The sequence below is a fragment of the Piliocolobus tephrosceles genome, chromosome 16 (genome assembly GCF_002776525.5).
Source record: "Piliocolobus tephrosceles isolate RC106 chromosome 16, ASM277652v3, whole genome shotgun sequence".
Lineage (NCBI taxonomy): Eukaryota > Metazoa > Chordata > Mammalia > Primates > Cercopithecidae > Piliocolobus > Piliocolobus tephrosceles.
Window position 1 is genome coordinate 35,525,359 of NC_045449.1, and position 22,953 is coordinate 35,548,311.

General features: G+C 50.6%; 2 protein-coding genes across 6 annotated transcripts in view; both read left to right on the forward strand.

Annotated features, from left to right (window-relative positions):
* LOC111537637 (septin-4) overlaps positions 1-5,221 on the forward strand; it is a 70,544-nt gene extending 65,323 nt beyond the window's left edge. For all 4 annotated transcript variants that reach the window (XM_023204622.1, XM_023204623.1, XM_031934253.1 and 1 more), the window contains 8 exons: positions 448-571; positions 3,537-3,671; positions 3,785-3,902; positions 3,992-4,093; positions 4,286-4,382; positions 4,476-4,638; positions 4,794-4,893; positions 5,148-5,221. In XM_023204622.1, the coding sequence (XP_023060390.1) occupies positions 448-571; positions 3,537-3,671; positions 3,785-3,902; positions 3,992-4,093; positions 4,286-4,382; positions 4,476-4,638; positions 4,794-4,893; positions 5,148-5,207 (899 nt within the window). In that variant the 3' untranslated portion in view covers positions 5,208-5,221. The remainder of the gene's footprint in view (positions 1-447; positions 572-3,536; positions 3,672-3,784; positions 3,903-3,991; positions 4,094-4,285; positions 4,383-4,475; positions 4,639-4,793; positions 4,894-5,147) is intronic.
* Positions 5,222-7,534: 2,313 nt separating this feature from the next.
* Positions 7,535-22,953, forward strand: part of MTMR4 (myotubularin related protein 4) — a 28,243-nt gene continuing 12,824 nt past the window's right edge. The window contains exons 1-15 of one of the 2 annotated variants that reach the window (XM_023204621.2): positions 7,535-7,638; positions 8,836-8,874; positions 12,518-12,607; positions 12,958-13,074; positions 13,974-14,056; positions 16,740-16,900; positions 17,017-17,113; positions 17,307-17,420; positions 18,241-18,437; positions 18,689-18,817; positions 19,961-20,072; positions 20,571-20,766; positions 21,056-21,241; positions 21,324-21,494; positions 21,646-21,800. In XM_023204621.2, the coding sequence (XP_023060389.1) occupies positions 8,872-8,874; positions 12,518-12,607; positions 12,958-13,074; positions 13,974-14,056; positions 16,740-16,900; positions 17,017-17,113; positions 17,307-17,420; positions 18,241-18,437; positions 18,689-18,817; positions 19,961-20,072; positions 20,571-20,766; positions 21,056-21,241; positions 21,324-21,494; positions 21,646-21,800 (1,811 nt within the window). In that variant the 5' untranslated portion in view covers positions 7,535-7,638; positions 8,836-8,871. Of the gene's footprint in view, positions 7,639-8,835; positions 8,875-10,648; positions 11,096-12,517; positions 12,608-12,957; positions 13,075-13,973; positions 14,057-16,739; positions 16,901-17,016; positions 17,114-17,306; positions 17,421-18,240; positions 18,438-18,688; positions 18,818-19,960; positions 20,073-20,570; positions 20,767-21,055; positions 21,242-21,323; positions 21,495-21,645; positions 21,801-22,953 lie in introns of those variants that run through there. The other variant, XM_023204620.1, reaches the window with a different exon arrangement.

Below are 22,953 nucleotides of genomic sequence, written 5' to 3' on the forward strand. Positions count from 1 at the left end.
AACTCACTCTAGAGTCTGGGGGATGGGGCTCTCCCCAACATGCAGGAAACCATGGCTTCCTAGAGAGACTGACAGCAGCTCTCCATAGGCCTATCTGCCTGGCAGCCCACCAGCCAGCTCCCTAAAGATTTGGGTGCTGAAGCAGGGCAGGGACCAGAGTCTTGCTCTCTGAATGAGTCTCTGACCCCCAAGGATTCCAGGAATCCAAGAAAAAAACCAGGAGCAGAGGAGAGGCTGGGGCCAGAGCCAACAGCCACCGGCATTTCCTGTGTTGGGAAATGTACTCCTTGCTGGTTCCCAGAGAACAGTCCCCCAGGCAGCTTGGGGGTGGAGGAGGGGGCAGTGTGGATGAGGCAGTCTGGGCAACGAGGCTGGTTGGGGTGGGCAGTTCATCCTGACTGGGCAGGTCCCTGCCCTTGCCCTGGCCTCAGTTTCCCCCTTCTCTAGAGCGGATCGTGCAAACTGTGGAGATCACTAAGCATGCAGTGGACATAGAAGAGAAGGGTGTGAGGCTGCGGCTCACCATTGTGGACACACCAGGTTTTGGGGATGCAGTCAATAACACAGAGTGGTATGTCTGACTAAGTGCAATCCCAGCTGCCCCTGAGCCACCCTTCTCCATACACAGGTACACACGTAGGCCCAGATATATCCATACTTATCAGGAGGAAGCTGTCTATGACATTGAGCATGTGACTTCCCTTATTGGACAGCCATCTTCTCCTTTATAAAGTAAGAGGGAAAGGATTGGAATAGATGATTTTTAACGTTCCTTCCAATTCTGCCCTATGATTCTATAATGGGGTAGGGACATAAGAAAGAAGAGGCTGAGGCAGAAGGATCACTTGAGGCCAGAAGTTCAAGGCCAGCCTGGGCAACATAGTGAGACCCCATCTCTACAAAAAGTTTTAAAAATTAGCTGGGCATGGTGGCATAGGCCTGTAGTCTCAGTGACTGGGGAGGCTCAGGCAGAAGAATCACTTGAGCTCAGGAGGTCGAGGCTGCAGTGAGCCGTAATTGCACCACTGCACTCTAGCCTGGAAGACCGAGTGAAACCTTCCAAAAAAAAAAAAAAAAGATGAGAAGAGCCTCAAAAAGCAAACACATGTGAAGTGTGAAAACATGTAGCACAGAGTTTGATTACATAGTAGTTGCCCAATAAACTGTCACCCTTTTTCCTTTCACTAGCAACATTTTAGGTGTCACAAACAAATCTTATTGAAGGCCTGGGCATGCATGGAGGGAGGGTAAAGGTGAGGAAGAACAGGCAAAGGGGAAAAATGGTGGAGCTTTGTTTAAACTCCAGGCACCCTCTAGGCTACCTGCAGAAAGAAAAGTTGGCTTTACCACAACCCCCTATCATTCAGGCTTGAGGGACCTCCCTCCAGCTAATGGTCAGTAAGTCTGACCATTACCTCCAGCTTAGGTAATGGTCAGACCTAAGTGAGTAGATGAAGAGGGGAGTGGATGAGATTGACAGGAGAAAAGGTGGTAGCTTTGATGAAGAAGTTAGGCAGGCGGTGCTAAGAGCGCTAGACAGAGAGTTCAGATCTTGATTGGCATTTAGTAACTTCATGGTCGTAAGCAAATGATCTCCTTCAATCAGTTTACCTACTGTCTCTTACCTTCCATAATACTAATAATTTCATTTGCCAGGCACCTCACAGTTTAAAGTGCACCTCCGTATATACTCATTTTGTCAGACATTTATTTAATTAAAATATACCAGCACTTACCACCTCTCCAATTGATCTGAACATCACCCAACATGATGCATGCACTCTGAAAAGTGTAAAGGGCTATTTACAGCATACTCAGGGATTTTAACAATGATAATTGTAGGACCAGCAACATAATTTGTTGGGCCCAGTGCAAATGAAAATGGAGGGCCCATTTTTCAAAATTTTTAAGAATTTCAACATGGCAACAGCAGAGCATCAAATCAGCTAGAATGTATTGAGCACATACTAGATGTCCAGCCTGTGCTGGACATTTTAAGGGATTCAAAACAAGCATGAATGATTCCTATCCCTGAGACGCTTATGGTCAAGTGGCAACAGGGAAGCAGGGGAGGTGGGGGCAGTTCTCTAACATGTTTCAATCAGACAGCAACTTAAATTAGTAAATGGGTCAGGCAAGGTGTAATGGCAAGTGCACTGAGCTGTAGGGGCTCAGGTGGGTAGAGAATTTACTCAGGTGGGTAGAGAAAAGGAAAGTCCTTTTCCTTTCCCTTTCCCTTCCCTCTCCTTCCTCCTTTCTTTCTTTCTTTCTTTTTTTTTTTTTTTTTTGAGACAGGTTCTCACTCTGTTGCCCAGGCTGGAGTGCAGTGGGCTGATCACCCGCCTCCCGGGGCTCCCTGGGCTCAGGTTATCCTCCCACCTCAACCTCCCAAATAGCTGGAACTACAGGTGTATGCCACCACACCCAGCTAACTTTTTTGTATTTTTTGTAGAGATGGGGGTCTCACTATGTTGCCCAGTCTGGTCTTGAACTCCTGGGCTCAAGTGATCCACCTACCTTGGCCTCCTAAAGTGTTAGGATTACAGGCGTGAACTACCACACCTGGCCTGGAACAAATCTGTTAGCTGCTCTGCATCTAGTTTCTTCATGTATGAAATGATAGTGATGATGATCATAATGCATAATGTCGACCTGTCAGGGCAGTGAGGATTAAACAAGATAATAGAAGAGCAAAGGATATGAAAATTGAGGTTCTTGGGGGAAATTTATTTATTTATTTGTTTTGCTCTGTAGTGAAGACCAGGGGAGAGCAGTGTGTATTGGTATAGTAAAAGGAGTCTTCGTGGAAGAGATGGTTCTTAGGGCCTTGAAGGATGGAGTGGGTTTGGAGAGGTGGAGGAAAGGGTAGAAACACATGAGCAAAGAGGTTCTGAGGTTACACTGGAAACCTGAATTAGAGTTTCCCTGGCTTCCAGCTGGTATTTGCCTGCAGCCACCTTGCTATTCCTTTTTCTTTTTTTTGAGACAGTCTGGCTCCATCGCCCAGGCTGGAGTGGTATGATCTTGGCTCACTGCAACCTCCGCCTGCTGGGTTCAAGCAATTCTCCTGCCTCAGACTCCCGAGTAGTTGGGACTACAGGTGCACATCACCATGCCCAGCTAATTTTTGTATTTTTAGTGGAGACGGGGTTTCACCATGTTGGTCAGAGTGGTCTCAAACTCCTGATCTTAAGTGATCCACCCGCCTCAGCCTCCCAAAGTGCTGGGATTACAGGGGTGAGCCACCGTGCCCAGCCTATTCTTACTGCTTTGTTTGATCACCTGGGCCCTTTCCCTCTCATCAAGCTAGTATTTATTAAACTTGCCTGAGTACTCAGTCTAATTTTGTATCAGGACATGTGAGATACACCCCATCCCATTCAGGAATTTCCCTAAAGATTTAGTAAAGTAAGCCAGGGAGTAACAATGTCTTAAAAACACTGCTCAGAGAGTGGGCTACTACTTCTCTGTAGTCCCAGAGCTCACTAGGTGGCTCCCACTCTCACAGTTTCTCTGCTTGTCTGTCCCTGCCCCAGCTGGAAGCCTGTGGCAGAATACATTGATCAGCAGTTTGAGCAGTATTTCCGAGATGAGAGTGGCCTGAACCGAAAGAACATCCAAGACAACAGGGTGCACTGCTGCCTGTACTTCATCTCACCCTTCGGCCATGGGTATGGTCCAAGCCTGAGGCTCCTGGCACCACTGGGTGCTGTCAAGGGAACAGGCCAAGAGCACCAGGGGCAGGGCTGCCACTAGCAGGTGGTCACAGATTCCTGTTCCCCAGGCTCCGGCCATTGGATGTCGAATTCATGAAGGCCCTGCATCGGCGGGTCAACATCGTGCCTATCCTGGCTAAGGCAGACACACTGACACCTCCAGAAGTGGACCGAAAGAAACGCAAAGTGAGGGAAGCTGGTGGTGGGAGGGGATCAGGTGGGCTTCTAGAAAGGACGTGGTACCCCGAACTGTGGGCCCCTCATCTGTTTATCAGATCCGGGAGGAGATTGAGCATTTTGGAATCAAGATCTATCAGTTCCCAGACTGTGACTCTGACGAGGATGAGGACTTCAAATTGCAGGACCAAGCCCTAAAGGTGGGGCCACTCTAGGGCATCCCCTTCCCATCTTGTTTCTTCCGGGTAGAAAAAGGGAGTAGAATTCTATATTCAGGCTATCAGGGTGGAAAGGACCCTGGCTTCCTAGAGTGAAGCAGAGAAGATGACAATACAGGTGGAAAGAAAGAGGTGAGAACAGAGGGTGCTGACAGGCACCCCAACCTCTTCCAGGAAAGCATCCCATTTGCAGTAATTGGCAGCAACACTGTAGTAGAGGCCAGAGGGCGGCGAGTTCGGGGTCGACTCTACCCCTGGGGCATCGTGGAAGGTAAAGCACTGAGCCTGTAACCAGGGTATCTCCTTGCCCTCTGTGGCTCTCCCCTACCTATGCCTCTGGCTGACCCCTAGCCTTGCTATGCAGTGGAAAACCCAGGGCACTGCGACTTTGTGAAGCTGAGGACAATGCTGGTACGTACCCACATGCAGGACCTGAAGGATGTGACACGGGAGACACATTATGAGAACTACCGGGCACAGTGCATCCAGAGCATGACCCGCCTGGCGGTGAAGGAACGCAATCGCAAGTATGACCAGAAGCCAGGACAAAGCTGGCAGGGGGAAATCCCAAGCCTAGCCTTGGGTGAGACCAAGCCCTGCTTTTGTTCTTCTATAGGTCCTGGGCTCAATCTAAGTGGGTGATGGGGTCCTCCTAGCCTTATCAACCCTTTTCTCCCCTTAGCAAACTGACTCGAGAGAGTGGTACCGACTTCCCCATCCCTGCTGTCCCACCAGGGACAGATCCAGAAACTGAGAAGCTTATCCGAGAGAAAGATGAGGAGGTGAGAGCAGTATGGGTAGGGGAGGTCCCCTGTTTGATCACCAACGCTGGTATCTCTTTGTTTGGTAATAGAAATATCCCTGGCTCTGGTACATATTTGGGTCCTGGATAGGTCAATAGGTGGTTCTGTCCAGAGTCTCCATCACACCTCATGGCTACCAAGGTTCTGGCTTAAGGGATTAGAAATTTGGGGCACTTCCCCAACACTAAAGGACTCTTCAGAAGGCCGCATTTTGATGCCTGTGCCTATTCCAGCTGCGGCGGATGCAGGAGATGCTACACAAAATACAAAAACAGATGAAGGAGACCTATTAACTGGCTTTCAGCCCCTCCCAGCACCAGCTCTGCTCAGGCCCCTTCAGCTACTGCCACTTCGCCTTACATCCCTGCTGACTGCCCAGAGACTCAGAGGAAATAAAGTTTAATAAATCTGTAGGTGGCTTCTGGTGTCCCTGTGTGTATTTTTATGACCTCCTGGAGATCAAGATCCTAGGACCCAGTTTTGAAAGGCTAATGGGAGAAGATGTTGGTTTCTGGCTTTTAGTAGGGAAGGGAGAGTTGGGAAACTTTCCGCTTCGTTTCCCCTTCTAAGTCCCTGCTTAGAATCCAGCCTGGCTTCTCCATCTTAACCATCATATCTATCATGCCTCTATTATCTGGGGTCTGGGTCTCTCTCCATCTTTTCACACATACAGGACCTTTAGTAATAGAAATATCCCTGGCTCTGGTGCATATTTGGGTCCTGGATAGGTCAACAGGTGGTTCTGTCCAGAGTCTCCATCACACCTTAGGGCTACCAAAGTCCTGGCTTAACGGATTAGAAATTTGGGGCACTTCTCCTGGCTAACACGGTGAAACCCCGTCTCTACTAAATATACAAAAAAATTAGCCGGGCTTAGTGGCGGGCGTCTGTAGTCCCAGCTACTCGGGAGGCTGAGGCAGGAGAATGGCGTGAACCCGGAGGGCGGAGCTTGCAGTGAGCCGAGATCGCGCCACTGCACTCCAGCCTGGGCGACAGGGCGAGACTCCGTCTCAAAAAAAAAAGAAAGAAAGAAAGAAAAATAAATTTGGGGCATTTCCCCAATACTAAAGGACTCTCCAAAAGGCCCCACTCCCGGCTAATTCTTTGTATTTTTAGTAGAGATGGGGTTTCACCGTGTTAGCCAGGATGACCTCGATCTCCTGAGCTTGTGATCCGCCCGCCTTGGCCACGCAAAGTGCTGAGATTACAGGCGTGAGCCACCGCACCCGGCCCAAAAGACCCCATTTTGATGCCTGTGCCGATTCCAGCTGCGGCGGAAGCAGTTTTGGATATGATACCCGCCTTTGGGAAAACACAAGGTATTAACTGCATGCAACCTCCTGACTTTCTGTTTCTCCTGATCTGGGAAAAGGGATAGGCAGGCTAAGCTCTACACTGTAGAAAGCCTGTGATAGAGCTTTGAACAAATGCTGCAGGCATTGTAATCACCAAACACTATAGTAAGTGCTGGGAATGAATAAAAACACAATCGCTGCCCTACAGGAGTTCAGTATTTAATTTAAAAAATTACAGCATCTGCTAGGTTGCAGGCTGTTCTAGACCCTGGAGTTAAAGTAGTGCAAAGTTCCTGTCTTCCTGGAACTTACCAATTGTACTGAAGTTTCAATGTTCTATAAACAAAGATAGGTAAGGGCCTATTGGCCCCGGGGCTTGGTATTAAAGCGCTCAGGCCCACTGCAGACCTGAGAATATCAGCTGAATCTGAATCAACTGTTCTCCATTTCTGTCGGTTGGTGGTATAGCGGGGCCACGGCGACCTCCAGCGGCCACCCTCCGTTTTGTGGTCTGTTCTGGGTCCTCGGGAAAGAAAGGGAGGGGCGATAAAGCCGGGTCCTCGGGAGCGCCCTGGTCTCCCTTCCCTTTACAGACTAGGAGGCCACAGCTAGCTAGCAGTCTCAGATCCAGGTTTCCCATCTCTGGGATGAGAGTTCGTCAGGACTGGCAGCACAATGCAGGTCGTGAAGAACGGCAGGGTCGTTTATCCGTACAAAGTGAGTGTTAGAGGAACCCATCAAGACACACGAAGGCTGGGAAATCCCAGCGCTGCCAGTCGGAGATGACCAAGACTGAACCTCAGGCCCAGCCCTCCCTTCTCTCCTAGCCTGCAGGTTTTTCTCCTATTCTGGCGTTGGGACCGGATGACAGCTGCGAAACCAAAACGGGAATGGATAAACTGAGGTGCCACTGGGGATCAGTTTAAGCAGTGCCTCCAGGGCGGGGCCATCACCGGAAGTGGCTTAAGGCTTGTACCCTACAATGCCCGCCTCTAATTGCGCTACCAGTAGGCGACGAGCCGCCTCCACTTCCGGTCCCCAGAGCAGTAGACAGCAGCCCCCTCTTTACTGCTCTCCTACTGGCTGTCGCAAGGACGCGCTGTGATTTCCCATTGGTCGCGTCTCCTCTCCGGCGCCGCGCCTCCTTCCTCCAGGTATAGTCTTGTCTTCCGGCATCCGATTGGCTAAAGGCTGGGAGGGCGTTTGCCTGAGTCAACCAATGAGTGGGGTCGAGAGCGAGGGCGGTGGCTGCGTGATGGGGGCAGGGCGGGACTTGGCGTGGCCATTGGCCAGGGCGGGTACAGGCTAGGGATATGATTGGTTCAGGAGAGGGGCACCGCGGTGGGGTCGGGACTGCGCGGCCTCAGCAGCTGCGGGAGACGGAAGTGGCAAGAGTGCGGCCTCAGAGGGTCGGGCGGACACCGCCTGGGTGAGTCACCGTGCCCCCTGCACTGCGAGCCTGGGAACCTCAACGACCGCGTCTTGCCCGGCCCCGCCCTGGTCCCCACCGGCTTTCCTGAGTCCCGCCTTCTGTCATTTGGGGCTCCGCCTCCCAGTCTTTAGGCTCCGCCCCTAGAACCTGGGCACCTGGGCTCCCCTGCCAACCTGGCCCGCCCTCCGGGACCAGATCCCCTAGGTCTGAAAACCCTGGGCCTCCCAGGCCTGATCCTTGTCCCTCCTTCCCTCCCTTCGTTCCCTGGGGCTGCTGCCAGTGGGCGGTGAGGCAGCACCTCTGGCTTGTCTCTTTCGGCTTTCCCCATGAGGGAGAATGGCCTAGGGAAGAGATACTGTGAACAGGGAGGTGGGCAGGACCACAGATGGAGGCTTTTATCCCCGCAGCCTCCCGTAGGGCTCTGCTGCACTGCCCGAGGATAGCAGGCATGAAGGAAAGTGTCAGTGAAACCTGGGCCTGGCTCGCTAAGTGAGCCTAGGAGGCCCCATCCTGAAATCCCTGTTACTTGGACTCATTGGACAGCTGCTGACTCCAAGGCCTGGATTGGCCTGATTCTGTCCCTGTTGTGTGGCCTCCTCTCCATAACCTCCACCCCACTTGGTGTCAAATATACTCAGCAGGACCTGTGCAGCCCTGCTGCCCTCTGATCACAGGTTGTCGTCCCCTCCCTCTTGTCCCACTCTGGACTCTGCCCCCAGTAAACAGGTCAGGTGGGTACTACTCCCAGACTCAGAAACTGGCAAAACATTCCTGTGGACTCATGCTCCTTCCGCTACTGCCACTTCACCCAAAGATTCAGGGCCCAAAATAAGCCCCAGTTGGGCAGCCTGTGTCTCTTCAGAGTTGGCAGTTCTGCTCCCCCACAAAGAAGTGTTCTCCCTCTGCGTCTGGGAATCAGGACTCCTGAATTCTGCCGAATAATCTTGGATGAAACTCATTCCTGCTCCAGAACTTCGTGGCTGACTTCATGCCCTGCAGGATCACTTGTTGCTTTCTCCCCATGTAGCTCCCATTGCCTCTCTCTGGCATGGTGACTTGTGGAAAGACTGGAGTCTTTGCGAGGGAGAAGAATAAGAGTTGTAGAGAAGGTCAGGGGTAGATGTGTGGCATTTGTTGATTCTATGGTAGTGTTAATGGGGCCCTTTACTTTTATGTTCCTCTGTCTCCTTACAGTGAGAAGCAGGCAGCCAGGACCCTTGCCACGGTAGAATGGTGAGTACCCTGTCTTTCCTCAGGCCATTGTGTTTTCTGTAATCCTTGTGTCTTTCTCTGTGAAGCTGCCCCACCTCTCCTAGACCTTGAGCTCCAGGCTACCCTGTTCAGCTCCTAAACAGGTTCATCTGCCCTGGAGATAAATTAGGGTTTCTTTAGATTACACAACATCAGCCAGAATACAGCACTAGGACTTCCAGCATGTGCTATGCCCAGCATTTCCTGCATGTGCTATGCCCCATACTTTCCTCATACTCCCTACCCACCACTGGCTCTATTAACCCTTCATAACAGCCCTCTTCTTGCTTTTCTTGGGTGCCCGGTAGAATCTCTGTGTTCTGGTCTGAAAAGCCAGGCCTTCTTTATCTCAAGATCCTTGGACTTCTGGTGGGTCCTTTGAATACTGTGGATGCTGTATCAGGAGTGACTCCACCAAAACTGTGGGGCTTCTCCAGTTCCAGGGTGCTCCTGTTAAGCAACTACAGGTGACAGCTGACTGAATATCTAGCAGGATAGCATCTTCCAGGGTGCCCAGAATATCACCAGAGATGGTTTACAATGATCCTATTAATTTTCCATTAACTGTAACGGCCCTTCTCTCACCCCAAGTCCAGGGAAGCCCTTAACTCCTGAGAGCTAGGAGGAGGCAGTGAGATGGGAAAGGCCTAGAGAGCTGCAGGCCCTGGCCCAGACCAGGCCCTTAACCTGGTGGTCTCTCTTCAGTTTCTTTTAGGTGTCCCTTGTGCTTACGGGCAGGTTAAAGAATTCAGTAGATGAGAGGATTTTCTCCTTCCCTCCCTTCCTTCCATAGACATGTGGATTTGGTATATGCACTATTGGTTCAGTCTCTTCTCAGAAAGCCTGCTGGGTTTGGCCCCCACTGACAGATAGCTCCTCTTTTTCTCTTCTGGGCTACCCTGAAAAGAGCATGGGCTTCAGAGTCAGCTTCATCTAATTTCAAATCCTAGCACCACCACTTAGGTAAATTACATACTTTCTCTCTAAGCTTGAGTCTCACCAGTAAGACAGGATAAGGTTTACTTCTTGGGAGTTGAAAGGTTTTAGTGAGATAATGTTAGAAACTGCCAGGTTCATTGTAGGTGCTTAATAAAATGTCAGGTTTTCTTTTATTACTCCCTTCTCCCCCAAACAAGACAAAAGCCCTGGTGTCTGAAAGTTACCAGGTGCAGGAAGTTTGGGGTTCCAGTCAGCTCCCTCTGTGACTTTTGGTGATATTTTGAGCCCCTTATTCCTGCTCCTTATTCCTTGGCCCTCTACCCAACTCTCTACTCCACTGCTCCTGGGTTTCAAGTTTCATTTTTTTGCATACCTTCTGTGGTCCATACTTCTAGCTCTTCTCTTTCCTAGACTAAGAAATCCCTTCTCCTCCAAGAAGGACTTTATTACGCAGAGATCACAGTGTGAAACAAGGGAGAGATGGAGCTGAAGGACTAGGGTTGGGTAGGGGTGTTGGATAAAAAGCTCATTTCCCTTTCCAGGAGCGTGGAATGACTAACCTGGCACCATTCTAAGGGGAAAGAAGGGTTTAACGAAGTCACAGGATTGAAGGACCCTGATGGGCAGGGGCATGGTGGGTAGAGGTTTTGGAGGGAAAGGAGGAAGCAAATGGGTAGCGGGTAGGTGAGCTCCACCTTGGGATCCAGAGCAGGCGTCGGGGGAGCTTAGGAGGGGAGGGCGTGGGGATGGGTTTGTAAGAGGGCACAGGGGGGCTCACCTGGGAAGAAGGGAAATGAGAAGATGTGGGCGGTCCCGTAGCCCACGTTCCTGAAAGCTCCTAAAGGTCCCTGGAGTAGGGTACGCCCTCCTACGAGGCCCAGGGTCCACGGGGAGGGAGGAGGCTGGACTTGTGGGCGGGGCCCGCGGAGGCGCCCCGCCCCTGCCTCCGCCTTCCCGCCGCGGTCCCGGGCTCTCCTGGCGCCTGGCTCCCCTCCCTTTTGCCCTCGTGCGGGAGGGCGGAGCTGGGCCCGCTCCATTGTGGAGAGGAGGGGAGAGGCGCGCGGGAGCCGCGCGGAGGCCCCGCCACCAGCGCCCTAGCCTGTTGGCCACCGCGGCTGCACCTGGCGAGCCCCGCAGCCGGGATGCGGCCGGCGCCCGGGGCTGGCGGGCAGCGTAGCGGCTCCGGGGACATGTGCGCTCGCCCAGACCGCCCGCGACCATGAGCCTGACCGCCCGCGTCTCCTGCTCCATGCTTAGCTGCTTCGTAAGTGCCCACCCTGCCTTTGGGGGCCTAGGAGGCACCCGCAGCCCCGCCCAGGGTCAGCCTTCGATTTCAGCCCATCCCCCTTCCCGAGGCCCCTGGCCCGGCCCCGAACGTTTGGGGCGGGGAAGGTGGGTTAACCCGTTTATTTCTTGGACATGCTTCTATCTTTGGGTGCCGGAGATGGTCGAAGGCCAGGAATGGAAATTCTTTGGTCCATCCTGGCCCCGCAGCCGCTGCCCTTGACTGCAGATCTCTAGGCCCCGCCCTGCAGGGGTACATCTCTTTACCTCCGCCTCTCCATCTTGGTCCCACCCGCTGAATCCTTGCTTGGGGATGTGGGATGTGGCTAGTAGGCTGAATGGGATGTTAGGGGGCTGGTCAGGGAGCACGGGATGTCTGTGAGCTGGCTCGGGGCTCCAGTCCCTTCCCTCTTCCACCACTCCATCCCTCACCTGACATGCCAGCCTTTTCTCCTTGACTGTCCCCCAGACAGCCTCTCTTCTCCATCTTCCCTGTCTCTGCAGGGTTCCGTACCTCTGCATCATTCCCGGTCCTCCCCTCCTCCCGCTCTGGCTGATGCTCCTTCCCAGCTTCCCCCATCTGTCCTCTCAGCTGTCCCCCCCCCGCCCCGCACCTTCCCCGTGGGTGTCTGCCAGGCCTCCTCTCTCTCTCTCCGGGCTGTCCTTGGGTCTCCTGCCTCCTCCCAGGCGCGTGGATCCCCTCAGGTCCCCTCCCTGGTGGTTGGGAGGGGAGTTCCTTCTGCTTGCTGTGGGTATTCCTCAGGAATTCCCCTCTGATTAGCAGGCAGGGCAGGTTACTTGGCAGGTAATGGGGGCTTGTCAGCAGTGTGGGTCTAACAAGAAGATAAGCCCAGCTCCCAAACACGTCTTCCTTTTGAAAGCATCGGTGAAGGCCCTCTAGAGGCGTGGGATTGAATCCCCCCACCCACTCCTCTTTGTCTCCTTCACCCGCCAGATTGAAGCTTCAGTGGCTGTAGGCGCCTGATTTCCCTCCTCTCTAAAACCAGCTGCCACACCTGGCTCCTTTTCCTCAGGACAGCACTTTCCCATCCCCACTCCTGCCTTACCCTTACATGAGTCTAAGGAAGATAGTCTTTCTTTTCTTTAGTTTTCTCTCCTCCATTTTTGAAATGTTGGTTCTATAGGACAGTCTCTCTCTGAAGAGTACAGATTCCCAATTCCTCCTGGGGCCTCACTCTTTCCTTAGGCTTAATAGGCTGATACTCTCTCCATTTCACCCTTCCCTGTGTCCAGTCAAGTCAGATCTCTTTTCCCTTCTCTGGTGACCAGAACCTTTAGAGGTGTTTGTGGTTATCTGTGGATTTCTTGGTGGGGAGGGAAGCAGAATGAGCCTGATGGGCTAAGTGGAGCTTGGTGACTTAGGACTGTGGCCTTCCTACAGGGTGAGGAGGGGCCCCCCAGCCTGGAGTACATCCAAGCCAAGGATCTGTTCCCCCCCAAGGAACTAGTGAAGGAGGAGGAGAATCTTCAGGTAAGGAGGATTTGGGGGCCAGGATAGATGTGGCTCCCTGCCCAGTTAAAAAACACCCTCCCTTCTCCCAAAAATCCTCAAGGGGATCTGGTACCAGACCTCTGGCTTCCTGTTCCCTGGTCTCTGGAGGAGGAGGGATTGTCTGTGTATCCTGGAGCCTTTGACCCCAGGGAAGGAAAGGGAGCTTTCCTGTACAGCTGTTGCCTGGTGCTGTTACTGTGGAGAGAATTCTCCTCTCCTGCCTTGGTCTGCCTTTTCCAGAGGGGATCGCACAGATCAGATCAGGGGCTGTAGAGGAAGATAAGGTGGTCACTCACTTCTGGAATGAAGGTTTCTCTGCCCCTTGACAGGTCCCCTTCACAGTGCTGCAGGGTGAGGGAGTAGAGTTCCTGGGCCGGGCAGCCGATGCCCTCATTGCCATCTCTAACTACCGGCTGCATATCAAATTCAAGGACTCTGTCATCAACGTGAGTTTCTCTATTGTTCTTCTACCCCTAAGCTAGAATCCCTATGAGGTTCTAGCCTGGTGGAACAAGGTGGGATTGTTCCAAAGGTCTCCTTGATCATGTCGTTAAAAAAGTTGGAGGCCGTGCACAGTGGTTCATGCCTGTAATCCCAGCACTTTGGGAGGTCAAGGTGGGCAGATCACTTGAGGTCAGGAGTTTGAGACCAGCCTGGCCAACATGGTGAAATGCTATTTCTACTAACAATACAAAAATTAGCTGGACTTGGTGGTACGCACCTGTAATCCCACCTACTCGGGAGGCTGAGGTGCGGGAATCTCTTGAACCGGGAGGTGGAGGTTGCAGTGAACCGAGATTGTGCCACTGCTATCCAGCTTGAGTGACAGAGTGAGACTACATCTCAAAAAAAAAAAAAAAAAAACATACTTGGGGATCCCTTCCCTTTCTCTCTGACTTCATGTTTTCCTGCCTCATTTTCCTAGCTATAGCTCTGTTTCTGGCTCATTCTCCTTTCTCCTCTTCTCTCTTTCCATTATTCTATTACTGGCCCTTCTAAGCACAGTGGCATTGTTGGAAGAACACAGGCTTTGGAGTCAGACAAACCTGGGCTCTTTTCCTGTGTTGCCACTGACCAGCTGGGTGACCTGGGTCAAGTCACCTAACTGAGGCTTGATTTTTCTCCTTAATAATATGGGCTGAAAACACCTGCCGTGCAGGGTTATTGGGATCATTAATTGGGATCACATATGCAGAGGACTCCGTACAGTTACCAGGTGCTTAACAGACCCTCAGTAAATGTTGGTTTCCTTCCTGCTATTGATACATCAGTGCCTAGGCTAGGGTGAGCGTAAGGAGTGATACCCAGTGGGGAGTCTGAGCTTCAGTTTGCCCTTCCTCTAAAGGTCCCCCTCCGGATGATTGACAGTGTGGAGAGCCGTGATATGTTCCAGTTGCACATTTCCTGCAAGGACTCCAAAGTGGTGAGGTGAGAACAACGGGGCCTCACTCAGGTCCCCTGGCCCTAGTTTTGTCCAGATCTCTGTGCTACAGGGTTTCTCTGGTGCGAGAGAGGAAAGATCCTGCCTCACTTTCCCCAGTTGGAGGAAAAGGTGAAGACCATGTTCTGGGTTGGGAGGTCAGTGTACTGACCCATAGTATCTTGACCTGAAAAAATGGGGGTAATGCTTAGTTCATGGAGTCACCGTAAGGATTAAGTGAGATAATGTGTATGTGTATGAAAGCACCGAGGACAATATCTGGCACAGAGCACTCACATTATTGTTGGTTTATTTATTTATTCATTTGATATACATGTATTGAGTACCCTACTCAATGCCAGACTGTTTTAAGCCCTGGGGATATAGCAGGGAACAAATAGACAAAATTTTCCCTTCTCAGAGAGCTTACATCCCAATGAAGAGATACCAACCGTAAGTAATAAGTAAAATTTGTGAAATGATAGTAAATGTAAAGGAAAAAAATAAAGCAGTGAAAGGGAATATGGAGTGCTATGAGGGTGAAGATTGTAAAACAATTAGGCTGGGCGCGGTGGTTCATGCCTGTAATCCCAGCACTTCGGGTGACCAAGGTGGAAAGATCGCTTCAGCTTAGGAGTTCAAGATCATCCTGGGCAACATAGTGAGACCCTGTCTCTACTAAAAATAGAAAAAATTAGCCAGATGTGGTGATGCGTGGGAAGATTGCTTCAGCTTAGGAGTTCAAGATCAGCTTGGGCAACATGGCAAGACCCCATCTCTACTAAAAATATAAAAAATTAGCCAGGTGTGGTGATGTGTGGGAAGATTGCTTCAGCTTAGGAGTTCAAGATCAGCCTGGGCAACATGGTGAGACCTCATCTCTACTAAAAATATAAAAAATTAGCCAGGTGTGGTGATGTGTGCCTGAAGTCCCAGCTACTCCAGAGGCTGAGATCGGAGGACTTCTTGAGCCTGAGAAGTTGAGGCTGCAGTGAACTGTGATGACAGTACTGCACTCCGGCCTGGGTGACAGAGTGAGACCCTGTCTCAAAAAAACAAAACGAAAGTGATCAGAAAAGTTGCACCAAAAAGGTGGCAGTTGAGTCAAGACTTGAAGAAAGTGGCCATGTGGGTATTTGGGGGAAGAGTGTGCCAGAGAGAGAGAATGGCAAGTGCAAAGGCCCTGAGGTGGGTGTGTGCCTGCATATTGGAAGACTGGCAGGGAGGCTGGTGTGGTTGGAGTAGAGTGCCTGTGGGTGAGAGTAGTGGGTTACAAGATCTGAGAACAAAGTGGGGTGTCAGACATTTTGTCATGAAGACTGGCTTTTACTTTGAGGGAACTGAGAAACCACTGGAGGATTTTGAGCAAAGGCGTGATGTGATCTGATTAATGTTTCATAGAATCACGCTGGCTGCTCTATTGAGACTAGATGAAAGAATGGGGGCAAGAGCAAAAGCAAAAACTGGGAGGCTAGTTAGGAAGCTACTGCAGTTGCCCAGATGAGAGATCATGGCGGCCTGTCTGAGGCGGTAGCAGCCAAAGCGGTGAGAAGCAGTCAGATTCTGGGTGTATTTTGAAGGTGGAGATGACAAGATTTGCTGACAGATTTGAAATGAAAGAAACAGGAATCTGGGATGACTCCAAGATTTATTAAAAGGATACCCACTTTAGAGCCTACCATGTGCTCAGGTCTGTGGGGCATTCAGAGGAACATTCACATTGCTCTTTCCTTCAAGAAGGCTAAACTCTAGCTGCTGGAAGAATACCTAACATGTGGCAATGCTATGGGAAAATGTGGTGCTTAGTACTCCAAGCAGGCCAGGCACGGTGGCACATACCTGTAATCCCAGTACTTTGGGAGGCCGAGGCAGGAGGATCACTTGAGCCCAGGAGTTCAAGATCAGTTTGGGCAACATAGAGAGACCCTGTCCCTACGAAGAATTTAAAAAGTTATTGCACAATTATGGTCTCAACTACTCAGGGGACTGAGTTGGGAGGATTGCCTGAGCCCAGGAGGTTGAGGCTGCAGGGAGCTGTGATTGCGCCACTACACTCCAGCCTGGGTGACAGAGCAAGAGCAAGACCCTCTCTCAAAAAAAAAAAAAAAAAAAAAAAGGTATATATATATATATATTCCAAGCACATTAAGAATCAAGAGAGGAAGGAGTTTCTGGAATAGAGTAGGCTGGGAAGGCTTCAAGGAAGAGGTGAGATCGAAACTATCTTCAAAGCATCAGTAGGATGTGGCTAGGCAGAGAGGAGACATTATCAAGCAGAAGATAAACCAAGGAGATGGGAAGGATGTGAGCAGGACTTCCTGCCTGAAGCAGAAGGTTTGAATTAGGGAGTCATGGGAAATAACACTGGTCCGTTAGGGTAGGGACAAGGAGTGCAGACTTTCAGGGCCACGTGGTAGCATTTAGATTTGACACAAGAAACAGTAGGGCCCCATTCAAGAGGATAAGTATGCCTCAAACACAGGAGTTCCTGGGAAGAGAATTATCACAAGAGACAACTTCTGTTGGGTGTTGGCCAGTGTCCCTCGTTCCCCCACCCCAGGTCCCCACTGCTTTACTTCTTGCTTTGCAGCCTCTCTTCACAGCCTTCCTGTGGCTGTGTTTTTGACCCTGATAGCTCCATGGCACAACTGCACTTTGCCTCACCCAGGCCTGTGGCTTCTTGCCTGGCAGGTGTCACTTCTCCACTTTCAAGCAGTGCCAAGAGTGGCTCTCACGGCTAAGCCGAGCCACAGCAAGACCTGCCAAGCCTGAGGACCTCTTTGCCTTTGCCTACCACGCCTGGTGCCTGGGGCTGACTGAGGAGGACCAGCACACTCACCTATGTCAGCCAGGTGAGGCCAATCTGTTTTCTTTGGGAGGCTGCTTCTTACCCCTTGGTTCTCATCCCTCCTCCACTCCTGCACATCGGTGCTCTGGGAAGCTAACCATCGTGGGGTCTCTGTTGCAGGTGAGCACATACGTTGTCGGCAGGAGGCGGAGCTTGCAAGGATGGGCTTTGACCTGCAGAACGTCTGGAGAGTCTCACACATCAACAGCAACTACAAGTGAGAGGGTTGGGGACCAAAACTCCTTCCACACCAAATGGCTTCCGTGTTTGGACAAAGCGTGGTGGGCACAGCTTCTGAGTCTGTGAGGGAGGAAGGCTTCTGGTTTCTCTTCCCACAAAGCCATCCCCAGGGATCCTGTTGTCACATGTTTTAGACCCAGTGCGGTGACCCCCACCTGGTCTCTTCTCAGATTGTGCCCCAGTTACCCCCAGAAGCTGCTGGTTCCTGTGTGGATCACTGACAAAGAGCTGGAGAATGTGGCTTCCTTCCGCTCCTGGAAGCGGATCCCGGTGGTTGTGTATAGGTGAGGCAGCGGGGCCGGGAAGTAGGGAGGCCATTTCTTACGTAACAAGGAAAGAGTCAGTATTGGAGGTTTTGGGTAACCTGGTTGACTGGGAATTGACACTATGGGGAAGTATGAAATAATTTTAAAACAAAAACTATCTTAGTTTTTTCTCCTAAGAATAAGGCTATTAGGGAGTTTATTCATTCCCCCCCCATTTATAGAGACAGAGAGAGAGAGAGAGAGAGAGTGTGTGTGTGTGTGTGTAAACATTGGTACACGGGTTGGCAAACTGGCCTGCAGACAAAATCTGGCTTATAGTCTTATATAAAACGGCTTGTAAGCTGTGAATGGTTTTTACATTTTCAAAGGGCTATTTTTAAAAAAACAAAGAAGAAATACATGACAGAAACTGGTTGTGACCCATAAGACCAAAAATTTGTTGTCTGACTTTTTACTGAAAATGTTTGCTGATCTCTGCACTAGAATATTGTAGCTAAAATAGAGTGAGACAGGAAGTAACCCTGAAGTTTGGAATTGTTCCTGTTCTTGGCTCAGCCAGGCCTTGTTCTCCTGCTGGGTGTCTGTACCTGGAGCAGTTGCTGTGCATATTTGATGAGTCAAGGTCACCTTGGGCGTATAGAGCCCATTTGAGAAAATATGTGTGATGGTGCTTTGTAAACTGTGAAGCCTGCTAGAGATGCTGGGGCTTTTGGTTGCTGTTATGGCCTGGATGAGTGGGTAGCCCCTGCTGGCTCTAGAGACTTTGGTCTAACCCCCTGAGGTAGGCCTCTGGAGGCTTCGAATGCCAAGGGCATTACGGTTTCTTCTGTTTTGTCAGACACTTGCGCAATGGGGCTGCCATTGCCCGCTGCAGCCAGCCAGAGATCAGCTGGTGGGGCTGGCGCAATGCTGATGATGAGTATCTGGTCACGTCCATCGCTAAAGCCTGTGCCCTGGACCCGGGGACAAGGGCCACTGGGGGCTCCCTCAGCACCGGGAATAATGATACCAGCGAGGCGTGTGATGCAGACTTTGGTAAGGTGTGGATGATGCTAACCCTCCAGGGAGCAGGCCCCCTCCTTGACTTGACTGGCTCCCAGGGAGTCCTCAGTGAGAATCTGGGAAGATGACCGCACACAGGGTGCTGGGGTCCCTGCCTTGTCAGAAGCTGTGGAGTGTGAGGGGTCTGTAGTTGCATGTTCTGCCTTCTGAGAGGGAGTGCCAGAGGGCCAGCAGGAGGCTGGGTGGCTGGCTGACTCAGGGGCTCCTTGCTGCTGTGTGTTTAGATTCCTCTCTGACTGCGTGCTCTGGAGTGGAGAGCACAGCAGCCCCCCAGAAGCTGCTAATCCTGGATGCGCGATCCTACACAGCAGCAGTGGCCAACCGGGCCAAGGGTGGAGGCTGTGAATGCGAAGGTATTGCTCTTATCCTGGTGTCTGTAGCCAGCCTGTGCTGTGGGTGGCTTTGGTGAGGAGGGGGTTGGGGGCCGTTTGTATAGTGGAAAGAGCCCAAACAAACCTGGCTTGGAATCACAACTTTGCTCCCTACTAGCTATGGCTATGACTATGCTGAAGTTGCTTAATCTGTCCAACCTTTATTTTCAATTTTACAAGAAGGGGGTGTTACAAACTTTGCAAAATTGTTGGGATGGTTAGAAGTTGCCTATGTAGGCTGTGCCCAGTGGCTCACACCTGTAATTTAGCACTTTGGGAGGCAGAGGCAGGCGGATGACTTGAGCTCAGGAGTTCGAGACCAGCCTGGGCAACATGGCGAATCCCCGCCTCTACCAAAAATACAAACCATTAGCTGGGCATGGTGGTGCACTCCTGTGGTCCCATCCCAGCCACTCAGGTGACTGAGACATGAGAATCGCTTGAAGAGGCAGAGGTTGCAGTGAGCTGATATCATGCCACTGCACTGTAGCCTGAGTGACCATGACACCCTGTCTCAAAAAAGAAAAAGAAGTTGTATATATAAAAGTATTGCTGCAGAGCAGCTACTATTTATTGAAAATTTAGTATATATTGTCTTTCTAAGTACTACTGTCATCTGTCATTACTGTTACTATTATTAGTATATGGCACCTGAGTCTCCAGAGATACAAGTGTGATTCAGATTTCAAAACTGTATTTAGTTCCCATGCTGGAGTGCTCTGCCCGGCCAGGGAAGCTTTGTCCACCAGGGACCACTCTTGTCCTGGATGCCTGTTTCCAGGACGTGCTTTTTTTTTTTTTGAGACAGAGTCTCACTCTGTCACCCAGGCTGGAGTGTAGTGGCGTGATCTCGGCTCACTGCAACCTCCGTCTCCCAGGTTCAAGCAATTCTCCTGCCTCAGCCTCCCAAGTAGCTGGGATTACAGGTGCCCGCCACTATGCCCAGCTCATTTTTGTATTTTTAGTAGAGACGGGGTTTCACTGTGTTAGTCAGGCTGTTCTCGAACTCCTGACCTCAGGTGATCCACCTGCTTTGGCCTCTCAAAGTGTTGGGATTACAGGCGTGAGCCACTGCGCCCAGCCTAGGACGTGCTTTTACGTCCCACTCTCCTGTCATGTCTACAGAGTACTATCCCAACTGTGAGGTCGTGTTCATGGGAATGGCCAACATCCATGCCATCCGGAACAGCTTTCAGTACCTCCGGGCTGTGTGTAGCCAGATGCCGGATCCTAGCAAGTAGGTGTTCCCTACTCGGATTCCTTACAGTCTCATTCCTTACCCAGTACCTCTTATTCTTGGAAGATTAGATGGGGAGATGAGAAGTTCGGAGAGCAGGAGACCTGAGGGCCTGGGTGGAGTTGGGTGCCATGAGCTAGTTCCAAGAACCCTTCCACTTCTCAGCCAACACTTTGGTGTGGTCACAGGACATTGAATTCCTTTCGTTTGGATCAGTTGTTCTACTCAAAGAACCCAGAGAACTGGGGAGAGAAAATGGCTGAGTGCGCATGTGATGCTTCCCAGTTCCTCTTTTGAGCCTCAGAAGCTCTTATCTGCTGCGGGTCCTGTCTTTCCTACCTTCCTGCTAGATACCTCTTGTCCAAAAGGCCCCGGGTTGTACCTCTTTGTTTCAGTTCTCACTGGGAACTTTGTTGGGTGGGGCTGGCTGTGGATGGAGGAGAGACTGTTGTGGCCTCAGCTCCCTTTGTGACCGACTTGATTTCTGCTCTCATGTAGCTGGTTGTCAGCATTGGAGAGTACCAAATGGCTGCAGCACTTGTCGGTGATGCTAAAAGCAGCTGTGCTGGTGGCAAATACAGTAGACCGGGAAGGCCGGCCTGTGCTGGTACACTGCTCCGATGGCTGGGACCGCACACCGCAGATCGTAGCCCTGGCCAAAATATTACTGGACCCATATTACAGGACGTTGGAGGTATTGAGAGGAATTGGGTGGGAAGACCAGAGGGAGTGTGGGAGGAGGGAAGGTGTTGAGCCCTCTGGATCTGTCCTGGGGATCTTTCAGTAGAGGACATTGGTGGCTTTTTTTTTCCTTTTTTTTCAACTCCCAAAGCTTTGGAAAATTGGTGGCTTTTAGTCCTCTTCTAGGTCTAGTCCTATTTTTCTTTGAAACTGCCAGCTCCCTGCTTTGGGCAGTTCCCGGGAGAGCAGCACATCAGCATTTCCAGAGAGGCCCTATGTTTGAATAGTTTCTTTTTTTGCAGGGCTTCCAAGTGTTAGTGGAGTCTGACTGGCTGGATTTTGGGCACAAGTTTGGAGATCGCTGTGGCCACCAAGAGAATGTGGAAGACCAAAACGAGCAATGCCCTGTGTTCCTCCAGTGGCTTGATTCTGTTCATCAGTTGCTTAAGCAGTTCCCCTGCCTGTTTGAATTTAATGAAGCATTCCTGGTAAGTCCTAAACCCTAAACAAGAGGGATAAGGGGGAATGACAGCCCGAGGCCCCCAGGTGCAAGCTCTCTCTGCCTTCTAGGTAAAACTGGTGCAACACACATACTCCTGCCTCTATGGCACCTTCCTGGCCAACAACCCCTGTGAGCGAGAGAAGCGCAACATCTACAAGCGGACCTGCTCTGTGTGGGCGCTCCTTCGAGCTGGCAATAAAAACTTTCATAACTTCCTCTACACACCCAGCTCAGACATGGTGAGTCTCAGCCTTTTTCCTATAGGTACTATTTAGAAACCTATAGGGAGAAGGAGCTGAATCAGTAGGGAAAATGTAGAGTCAAGGGCTTAGGGAAAGAAAAGGGACCAGGGACTCTTGACAAAGCACTAGTATTGGGCTGCTTCCCTAGGTCCTGCATCCTGTTTGTCATGTCCGGGCCCTGCACCTCTGGACAGCTGTTTATCTGCCAGCATCATCTCCATGCACACTTGGGGAGGAAAACATGGATCTTTACCTTTCCCCAGTGGCCCAGAGCCAGGAGTTCTCTGGCCGCTCTCTGGACAGGTAAGAAAAGCCCTTCTTCCTTTCTCCTGTCTCCACTAGGAAAGCAGTAACTATTTCCCATCTCATCTAAATGTTCTCTTTCTTTCTTTCTTTTTTTTTTTTTTGAGACGGAATCTAGCTTTGTCACCCAGGCTGGAGTGCAGTGGCGCAATCTCAACTCACTGCAACCTCCACTTCTCGGGTTCAAACGCTTCTCCTGCCTCAGCCTTCCGAGTAGCTGGGATTACAGGCGCTGACCACCACACCCAGCGAATTTTTGTATTTTCAGTAGAGACGGGGTTTCACCGTGTTGGCCAGGCTGGTCTCGAACTCCTGACCTCAGATGATCCACCTGCGCTGGCCTCCCAAAGTGCTGGGATTACAGGTGTGAGCCACCATGCCCGGCCTCTTTCTGAGATATTTAAAAGCAATTTCTTGAGTCATTTGAAGGAAAAGCTTGGCCAAGACTTGTAGCTAGCCTGGAGTACACTCTGTGTATTTTCAAGGTCCTCTGAAGATAAGGTTGGATACTTTTTTTCCTGAAGGAGCTGCTATCACCCTGTATGATATACCCAAGCAGGAGAGAGAACAAAACAGAAAGGACTATTTTAGGAAGGTTTGTGAGAATGGTCTTGATTTTTGTTCACTGGTACAGGACATGGAGAGCTTGCTATATTAGTAGCAACCTTTGTTGTGTCCAGCATTAGCTTCCAGAAACATCTGACTCTCAGGGAAATGGGTTCCCAGCAGGGGGATGGCCTTATATTACTCGGTCAGAAAAAGGCCAGAATTTAAAAGGGAGACATAAAATTAGTTATCTTCTGGCTGAATGTTTGGGGGGAAGTGAGATGGTGTTGGTTAAATTATGAGAGTAGTACCTGTTTCTTGTTTTTAAAAAAATAGTCAGTATAAAAGTAGAAAATCCCTTATGATCCTGGTCCCCACAGGTGTCCACTATTAGCATTTGGTATGTGTCTTTCCAGATGTTTATCTCTACATAGGTAAATCCACACTCATGCTCTCATATGGAAACATTTTTTATAAATAAAATCAGAATATTTTTACATACCCTTTTTACTTTTTTGCATATTCTGCAACTTGTTTTTCCCACTTTGTATTAGATTGTCTTCTCATGACAGCACATCTAAATTTCCTTTCTTGTTTTCATTGGCTT